Source organism: Empidonax traillii, unplaced genomic scaffold (genome assembly GCF_003031625.1).
Source record: "Empidonax traillii isolate 1590-97213 ecotype Southwest subspecies unplaced genomic scaffold, ASM303162v1 scaffold235:size1242204, whole genome shotgun sequence".
NCBI lineage: Eukaryota > Metazoa > Chordata > Aves > Passeriformes > Tyrannidae > Empidonax > Empidonax traillii.
Genome location: NW_020955428.1, coordinates 59238 through 69416, shown reverse-complemented (window position 1 = coordinate 69416; position 10179 = coordinate 59238). Strand labels below are relative to the sequence as shown.

Below are 10179 nucleotides of genomic sequence, written 5' to 3'. Positions count from 1 at the left end.
GGTCTCTCCCAAGATTTCACAGCACATTTCAAGTGACTTGTTTAAACCCCCATTTAAAGTTTTCCAAACAGGATTTCTCTCACTCAATCACCAAGACACAGAATGGGTCAGGTTGTAAGGGAGCACAGTGGGTCATCTGGTCCAACCTCCCTGCTCAAGAAGGGTCATCCTTAAGGACACTGCATACACCTGCATGCAGACAGTTCTTTCGCATCTCCAGTGAGGGAGACTCCACCACCTCTCTGAGCAATCTGTTCCCGTGCTCAGTCACACCACGCAGTAAAGATCTTCCTCATATTCAGGTGGAACTTCCCGTGCATCAGTTTCTGCCCGTTGCCTCGTGTCCTAGTGCTTGGCACCACCCACACGAGCCTGGCTCCATCCTCTTGGCACACTCCCTTCAGACACTTCTAGACACTGATGAGCTCCGCTCTCAGTTGTCTCTTCTCGAGACGAATCCCGAGCCTTTCCTCGTAGGGGAGATGATCTTTGTTGCCCTCCGCTGGAGACGCTCCGGGACACCCCAAGCCGCTCACAGCCCCCCCCACAGGACGAGCCCCCGCACACCCCACACGCCCAAGGCCGGACAGGGCTCGGCACGGCACCGCCCCCGACTCTGCCCCGGGCAGCTCCCAGCCGGGCAGGCTGCGCTCCAGAGGAGGGACCATAGAATCACAGAATCATAGAATTAACTGGGTTGAAAGAGACCTCTGAGATCATCAAGTCCAACCCTTGATCCAACCCCACTGTGATTATTAGATCATGGCACTCAGTGCCACATCCAGCCTCATCTTAAAAACCTCCAGGGACGGTGAATCCACCACCTCTCTGGGCAGGTCATTCCAATACCTGATCACTCTCTCTGTAAAGAACTTCTTTCTAATATCCAACCTAAACCTCCCCTGGCACAGCTTAAGCCCGTGCCCTCTTGTCCTACTGCTGATTGCCTGGGATGCCGCATCCCCGGGGCTTCCGGCGCCCCCAAGGACGGACAGACAGAAGGACGCACAGACACACACGGTATCCCGGTCCGGGATCCCGAAGAGGCTCCGCCCGCTCGCCCGCCCGCCCGTCCTCCCGCGATGGCGGGCGGGGGGGGGCGAGGCGCGTCACGTGCGCGCAGTGCCCGCACATGGCGCCGGTCACGTGAGGGGGCGGGCGCGCGCGGCGGTCACATGACGCGCGGCCGGCCGCCTGCCGTCCCGGGGCACCGCCAGCCATGGCGCCCACGGCCCCGATGGCGCCCGCGGCCCCGCTCCTCGTCATCGCCCTGCTGGCGCTCCCCGCGCCCTCACGGGCGGCCGCCGCCACCCTCGGAGACCCCTACCGGCAGCTGTGCAGGTGGGCGGCCGGCGGGACGGGAGGGGGTGGTGGTAGAAGGGCTGTAGCCTGGGGGATGCGGGGAGAGGGGGGGTGTCCCGGTGCCCGCGCCGCCCGTGCCCGCCGCGGGAGCGCAGAGCCTGCCCTCGGCACGGCGGGCTCGGCACGGCGGGCCCAGCCCCCCCGGCGGCCTGGGCGGAGGGTTTGGTGACCCCTTCCAGGGAGGGTGAGGCCGGGGAGCGGCGGGGGAAGCGCCGGGCAGGTGTCCCGAGTGGGTGTCCTGGGTGGGGGCCGGGGCTGGCCCGTGGCGAGCGCCCAGCGGGGTTGGGAGGCTGGAGGAGCCCTTCGGTGGGCTGGGGTGCGGGGGGGTTCGGCGCCGTGGGACCGCTCCCCGCCGGGACCTCCTCGCGTCGCTCCCTGCAGACGGGGAATACGCAGGTGAGAAGATGAGGAGACTTGCTCTGTGCAAGTTGCCTGTAGTTCAGGACTGCTGGTTTGTGCCACTGTGGCCGTTCTAGTGTGGAAAAAACCCCAAAGTGGTTTGGAAGGGACGTCACCTGATAGTCACTTGATACTAAGGTATCACCACGTGCCATTAAGTTACTTACAGGTGAGTTAAGAAAGCTTTGAGAGCTGCTATGTCGAAATGGCACTATTCTTCGTGTTTTGGCATGTTTCTAGTCTAATTTCAGCCACGAGTTTAGTCTGGCACTAATATCTTTCTGGTCCTAATTTCTTCATTATTCAGGTAGAATACGCAGGGCACATACAAGAACATGTTATCTCAATCAATGGCACTGGGCAGGCACCAATGTAACACGGTGAACGTAGCACTGAGGGCAGAGGTGGGATTGCTGGAAGGAACAGGGTAGGCTCCCTGCCTGTGTTGGAATTTGGGATATGATATTGTTAAATAATAAAGTAGGTTTGCTTGCAAGATTAACCTGTGAGGCTGGCAAAATACGGTTTTGTCAGATGACCAGCCTAATTGTAGAATTGGAACAGAAGTGAGAAACTATTCTGTAGTTTCTAGAGGGAATTTAACTCCTGACAAGCCATTTTTAAAATAAAAAACACCCTAAATGATTTGGTTCTCAAGCAGTTCCTCCTTAGAGAAGTATATTAAGTCCTGTCAGTGTCTGTCTTGGTTTTGTTGCATGTGTGTGAGTAGAGGAATATTTGAGAGTGCCTTGAGGAGACATGCAGTCTCTTTTTTGGAAGCAAGTTACTTAAGCTAGTTTCATTTTGTTGCTGGCAGGTGAAAATAGTTTGCAAATAAATAGCACAATCAGCAGCTTTCCTTTTTAAGACGGACCACCTCAAAAACCATGCATTTTCTGTTGTGCCATGGCAGGAAAAACTGCTTTGAAGGACTTACTCTGATAGGTAGGAAGTCCCCATGGGGTTGTGGTTAACTGTCTGCTTGGGTACAGTTGCTAAAAATCTATACCGAGTGAGTGATTATGCAGGTAACATGAACACACTACTGTTGCATGTCTCAGCTGAAAGATACGGTGAGGGTGTGCAGTTCAAGTCCCTGGCCAACCTATTTTTGTACTGGCTTAAGACAAGGTTTTTATTTTTTACAACTGCTAAGAAAACAGTGTCCTGGCTTTTGTGTGTTGTGATAGATAGGCCTGGTGAAACTGCAACAGCTTCTGTGTCTGGTGTGTGAATGTCAAAAGGTGGACAAGGAGGAAAACTGTTGGGGATTAGGAGAGGCACTGGCTCTCTTGTAAGTAAGAGCAGGAAAGCTACTTTGCAAGGAGGAGAAAAGGTGTCAGAACTGTTTTGCGCAAGAACTGTGGCATGAGGCTACTTAAGCTTGAGTTGGTGGTTTTCACTGTTTGTTTTGTATAGCCTTACTGCAGTATGCCTGGACAGTCTGGGGAAAGAAGAAAACCTTTGATTCTCTGAAACTTTGCCTAATGTCACGGCTTCGGTGGCTGATTTTGTTTTGCTTTCTCCTTTGTTCTTGTGTGCTCCGACAGCTGACTGTGCTGTCATGTGACTTGCAGTTGGAATTTGCATTTTGTCTTCTGTGCAGAGGTTTCTCTGGGATTGCTGCAGTATGAGCACCTGGGAAAGAATACAGGGAACTGGTTGGATATAAGACGTTTCTAGGTAGTTTGGTTTCTTTCCCTGTTTTTCTTCTTCTCTTTGTCTTTCATGTTACAGTGCAGGAAAAATTCTGGAGTTGGACTTAACTGTTCAGAAAATTAACTCTACTTCAATAGAAAGCTTGACAGTTTGGGTTCACCTTCCATGTAACATTGGGGGAGTTACTGGAAGTTTCTTTCTGTCCTTTCTAAAAAAATTGTAGAAAATGGCTTTGGTTGTGATGGTAGAGCACCAAATACAAACTCCATCCTCTCTGTGCTGTTTTGTCTGAAAATCTACACTGGATGAGAGGTGATTTAATGACAGGTGATGTTTTTGCCCCCTTGCAAGGCTAGGAGTTGGTGCATAACTTAAGTGATTTTTAGACTTGTGAATGGAAGGAAATCTCAAACTGCTGTACAACAGCGGATTGCTATCACACAGACTTCCAGTTTTGGGTCTGGAAGTTAATTCTATTTTACATTTAATGTTGTGGTTTTTAATAACAACTCCTAGATCTGACTGTATGATGCACAGTTCTGTTCATCCAGACACTGTCTCTTCAGCCTTTTTCATGAAACCACAACTATGCTCATGTGTGCTGCTTGAAACCCTAGGGTTAGCATTGGTGAAGAAGCATGTGCTGACTACAGAGAGGTGACCTTTGGGTGCACTTGCTCAGCTCTATTAAGTGCCTTGACATATTGAAGTGGGAGATGTAATAAATAAGTTATTACTGGGCTTGTATGCCTATGTGCGTGGTTGCTTCACATGCCCGGGAAGCTGTCATTGTAATGGTGTGAATGTGATTTCTCAGCACATGAGCCTATGATAGCTCTTGCGTGCTTCAAATTGCTATCCCTTTTCTTAGGCGTTCTGTAAAATGATGCAGTAGATGTGGTTTAGTGTGCAGCATGAAAGACCGGATGTCTTTTGGATGGAAAAAGCTGAAGAGCTTGTGGTGTAGCTCTAAGGCTGTTACACATGTTGCATGTGCTAGAAAACTTGTCTGAAGGCAAAGGGTGTGTGTGATAGTTGGAAAAGGTGATGGGTAAGCTAGAAGAGAACTAAGCATGGGATGTATTAAAAATGTCTTGAAGCATAGCAATGGCTGTACTTTGTGCCATTCAAGCTTGCATTTTTTTGCAAGGAGAGCTTTCTTTGACTAGAGATTTCTTTACCATACATATTTGTGTGACATCTAGTAGTGATTTCTGTGGTGAGTGAGCTGCAAGCTTCCAATTTGCAGTGGCCATCCTGGAAATTGTGCTGGTTGGAACTGCCCATAAAGAGCTTCAGATACTGTTGAATCTCTTCACTGTTATGGTAGCTGAGGAGCTTCTGTACACAAAATTGTGTGGATGGATAGTCATGTATGGATCTGCTTTCTAATTGTGGTTGTAGGTTGCCTTGTCTCTCTGCCAGGTTGTCTGTGTAACACCCCCTCAGCAAAACGAGCCATTTCAGTGCATTCCCCAGAGAGGAAACGCATGATTCTATCTAACAATGCTTTACAGCTGTTTGGAGCAGGGTGTACTGTTCTTCCTAGCAGTCATCCTTCACGTAACAGTTTGAGAACCAAAAAGCTTGAACCATAGTTGCGAGAATGGTGGCAATAGTCTTTCTGATACTCTACTGCATTTGAAGTGGTTCACTAGTGCTCAGATTCTCTGGCTTGGGGACACATGTTGTGACAGCCAATAGCCAGCTGCACCTTGTCTGACTCCAGTGCCTCAGCTGCTGACCACAAGGTAAATTAGACTTGCTTTTCCCTTTCTCATGTTATTTATTCCATACTGCTTCTTTGATTTGTGTAAAAAAAAAAAAAAAAAAAAAAGAAGGCAGAGTTCCTTTTTGATTTTACAGCTTGCTGAAAAGTATTTTAATTTTCTTTTTCGTGCTGTTTCTTCAGTGTCTTAAACACAACAGTAACTAGCTGGAAAGGCTGACCCACAGGCAAGGTTATTCCCAGTACCCAGTAACTTGCTTGGATCTTGCTTGCACAACTGTTTTTGGCAGTGGCCTGGGCTAGCCCTGCCTCCTTCCCTACCTCTGGCTGCTGGTCCATGGCCAGAAACTACTGTAAGCCAGACAGGGAACTGGCGAGGCTCAGGCCCTTCTCCACTCACACACACCTGTTGTTTTTGCTGAGTTAATTTTGAGAGAGGACGGTGCCTTGGCCCAGCTTGTGTCCAGTGCTGGGGCCAGCAACACTGGGAGAAGACAGGAGGAGAGCTTGCCCTGGGGGCACTGACGTGGGTGTGTGTGTTTCAGACCTCTTAACTGTGGGATAGTTCGCAGTTGGGTTTATCAGAAAACAGGAGTCATGCTGAGGTTTCAGCAAAAGTAACTGACAGTTTTAATCAAGGCAGACACCATGTTTGAGCGCAGATCTTGGGCTGCACCAGAAATGGCTGCTTGAATAGTTTATTCTGTGAGGTAGCAGCTGTATTAAGCCCCCTGGATCAGAGGGTGCATCGCACCCCACCCCGTGACCACAGCTGTTGCTTTTTAAAGCTGTTGGTATAACAGCTCTCTAAACTAGCTCAACAGCATTGAACGCAGGATAGCTTAAGCCCTTCAAACAAGATCACTTCGTCTGGCCATGGTGAGGAGGTAATTACATCAGGCATCACCACTGGTGGAGGAGGGTGAGCAAGCTGGAGGAAGCCAGTCCATGTGACTCACATGGCCAGGATGGGCAATGTGATTGCCAACAGATTGTTTCCATTATGGATTGCAGTGGAGAGGTCAGCTTGTATCTTATTGGAAAGTAGAGCACATGCAACTTGAAACTATTCCCAGGTACTCATTTAATGCCAGAAGCCTTTTCTTGTGAGAGAAATAATTCTTGCTTTTACTGTGAAAGTTTATTTTGCATCTCTCTGAGAACAGCTGCTTATGCTACCTCCAGGCTGCTGTGTGTTACATCCAATGAATAAATTCTACCTTGCTCCTTCCATGCCTTTTTAGAAAAATAAAAGTCCCTATAACTTCCTTGAAAGTAATGCTGCTCTGAAACTGCGCTGGATTTTCATTTGTATGTGCCCCTGAAGTTGTGGTTTGGAATGTGATTAAACATCGGATTTCTTATTTCCTTTTGTGTGGAAATAACCTTCCCTGTCCAGGCACCTGTGAAAGGGTGGAGGGAAGGGCTGCTTCAGAGGCTGCTTTGCTTCTGGTCTGTAAGCTGCTCATCTTGTTTCTCTTTTGCTTCTGGCCTGTGGGTGAACTGACTCGAAGATGTTGATTTCCTCTGTTTCATAACATGGAACTGGGAAGGCAAACCCTTAATCTCTGAGTGATAATTCTGTTGTGTGAGGGACTTATCTGTTTGTGAATGGAACAAGAATTTTTTAACTTGCAAATTCTCTTTGAAAACCAACACACTGAAGAACACTCCAGCCTGATCAAAAATTTTTACTGCCGTAGTATTATCTGTTACCTTTTTGTTATGTGCCAAAACCAGTCAACAAAGAGTACCAGAACCCTTGAGAAATTTTCAGTGAAATGGTAACTTTCTGGGCCTTCACTGTGAAGAAGTTGGGTTTGGATTGAACTGCATTTTCTCCTGAATGTAAGACCAGGTTTAGTCTTTCTGTTTTCAGAGCCCTTGAAGATAGTCATGTTCTAACTTTTTATGTTTGTATTGTCAAGCTTTTTCCCATTGCTGAACTTGGTTATTCTGTAGCTTAATTTTTATCATCTTCATCTTGCATCAGTTTTGCCTTTATTCTCTTCAGAAACACAAGAGACTAGCTCAGAGAACTAATCAGTACGACTGTAAAATGTCAAATCTTCCTGCTTATGAGGAAAGAATAATGGCAAGTATTTGTCTAGGATTGAGACATGGTCCTTGAATATGTAGTTTCACTGGTGTTTTGGGTATGACTCAGTACTTGGCAAGTTATTTTTGAACCTTGTATTAGGATATAAAGGCTCAAATATAATATATTTGAATATGAAGATTTTTGTCTTAGTTTTTTCAGTTCACAGAGAGAACTCTCTTGCATTTGTCCCTAACTTGTTCCAGCCATTAGCAGACTGAAATGATTACGGCTGCTGTAGTACAGGGAAGCCAGGGGCCCTGTAGTCAGTAATTAAAATGGAAAACTATGTGATATCTTACTTCTGACTTTTTGATTAAATATGGGATGCACTGGGTTTGAGAGGAGTTCTCAGAGGATTTAAAACCTAGAATAAAGTAGCTGAACTGTTACTTTCCCTTTCTCACTCAAGGACTGGACTTCAGAGTGGAACAAGAATGATTTCCCTTCCTGGGGTGGATCTGGGATATGATAGTGGCAAGTGGTGCAACACCTATGAGCTAGAGATTAAGACAAACAAACCTTATGGGTGAAACTTCACAACAGTTTAGATTTCTAGATTAAGACATGTTTCTGTGGGTTAGATGGGTACATAAAACCCTATGTGAGTTGTAAATAATAGGAATGCCTAATGAGTCACTGTGCTCTCCTCAGTTTTTTGATATGATGAGTCTATATTAATCCTACTGAAGTTTCCACTGGGGATAGAAGGGAAGCTGGAGAATCTGTGGTGTTGCAAAAATCCATACTGTCCGGAGGATGCAGGCTGCTTCTAGTGCCAGAAGAGGAGTAGCTGAGCAAAGCTGATGGCAAGCATTTATTGAGGTGTTGGCCAAGCTTTTTTAAAAGAGCTTGGCCAGAGCACTCTGCTAGTAAGCCAGGCTGTCTAAAGAGCTAGCTGAGCTGGGCCTGCCTCAAAACTGAGTGATACTGCATCATCTGACTGACCACATCTCACTGCAGTCCTAGTGCCTGCTGTGAGGGGAAGGAATCCTTGCTCTACTTCTGAACTATGCTTCATTTAATGTTTTTCTACTGATACTCTGATTTATTCCCTGCTGTATTTAACCTGAGCTTCATGTTCCTTTCCTAGTTTCTAGACCACTGACTTTCTGATATGGCTGTAGCTAGGTAGTGTGATCTTTCACTGCATCTCTTGTGGATAGCTCTGCTTGGTTTCCAGCTTATGACATTACCCTTCAGAAACTGTCCTTCTGATACATATATAGATATATATATAATATGTAAAATGCATAAAGGTACAGCTAGGCCCTAATAAGCACTATTAGCATCTTTCAGTCTGAATGCTGGTGAGAATCTTGACCCCAATTTTGATCCTGAAGCTGGGTGGCTCCACTGCTGACAGGCAGGATGAGACTGGCTGCTCTATTCCAGTTAGACTTAGCACTTCTGCCACTGTTATTGGGTATTGCTAAAGTGCAGTAGTGTGGGGCCTGCCAAAGATGTCTGAGAAATTTATCAGGCTGTCAAGGAAAAATGATGACCACTGTGATATACCTAGTCAGAGTAGCTTTCATAGGGATTTGATAGGGAAGAATGCATGGTTGGATGTTCAAGAAAGGGAAAAAAGGACCTGATGTATGCTCCACAAGTGGTTAAATCTGTTTTGTTCTCAGTCCCTACGCAATAGCAATTATTTCTGATATTTACAAATACACAGCACAAATATGAATCTCTAGTTAGTGGTGCTCTTTCTTGGCTTTAAACTTAGTTATTTCAGGGACCAGTATCTAGAGGGTGACAGTTAAGACAACATGAATACCATCTGACAAGCTTTTTTTTTTCTTTTCAGTTACACTTGGAAAGCAATTGATACAGACAAAGAGGTAGTTTACAAAATAAACTTCTGTTTTGGTGTTAAGGAGTGTGGAAGCGCAAGTGCAGTCTGTGCCTATGACATCAAAGAGAAGACCTATCTGTCTGTAGGTAAGTATACAAGTGTCTTTCCTTCTAAGTAGTTCACAGTCATGTTAACGGATGGTCTTAAATACTGCAAACTGTATCAGCAAAGATTTTTTTTCTTTGCTTCTCAGAACGGTATAGAACTTTGTTCTGTTGCAGATTTACTGGGATTTGGGAAAACATGATCTGATTGTAGATAACCACTGTGTGGGACAGTGAAACATATGGTCTGGTCAACTGTAATCTAGTGTGAAACTATGCAAGGCTATCTCAAGTAGAAATAAGTGCATCTATCCATGGCAGGAAATGCACTGTGCACAGCTTTGTTTGAAGCTCAGTACTGAGCACAGTAGTGGATGGAACTTGAATTATAGCTCTAAACTGTGCCACAGCCTAAACTGATGTAACTTCAACATTTTGTTCAGAGTCAGGTTGCTCTCTGTAATGCAAACATGGAGAGTTTGCTAAGCTTCTGAGATGTCATCCTTAAGGAGTTACACACAGAAAGGAAGTCAATTACATGCAATCCTCTGGTTTCGGTTACACTTGTGAAAGCTGGTGACTGCTTCAGTAGATCTCTGATGTCCTTGGTATTCTGAGGAGTGGTGAGCTTGTGCATGCTGATCTAAATAAGAAGCTGGCATATTCCTGTACACATGCTTGCACATGATTTTATCACTCAGAAGCACCTTGTGCTCTAAACGTTGTGTGCTTTTTTTCATGGATATTTGTCACTTTCAGAGTTGCTTTTGTGTTTTGGCTAATGAAACAATAATACATGAATACTTGAGCACAAGTCCTATGAGGAGAGGCTGAGGGAGCTGCGGTTGTTTAGTCTGGAGAAGAGAAGGCTTAGAGGTGACCTCATCACTCTCTTCAACTACCTGAAGGGAGGTTATAGCCAGGTGGGGGTTGGTCTCTTCTCCCAGGCAACCGACAACAGGACAAGGGGACATGGGCTCAAGCTCTGCCAGGGGAGGTTTAGGTTAGATGTTAGGAAGAAATTCTT

At 46.2% G+C, this 10179-nt stretch overlaps 1 protein-coding gene across 1 annotated transcript in view; it reads left to right on the top strand.

Annotated features, from left to right (window-relative positions):
* The first annotated feature begins 1230 nt into the window (after window positions 1-1230).
* Window positions 1231-10179, top strand: part of IGF2R (insulin like growth factor 2 receptor) — a 58431-nt gene continuing 49482 nt past the window's right edge. The window contains exons 1-2 of the mRNA XM_027888185.1: window positions 1231-1341; window positions 9061-9194. Coding sequence (XP_027743986.1) covers window positions 1238-1341; window positions 9061-9194 — 238 coding nt within the window. The 5' untranslated portion in view covers window positions 1231-1237. The remainder of the gene's footprint in view (window positions 1342-9060; window positions 9195-10179) is intronic.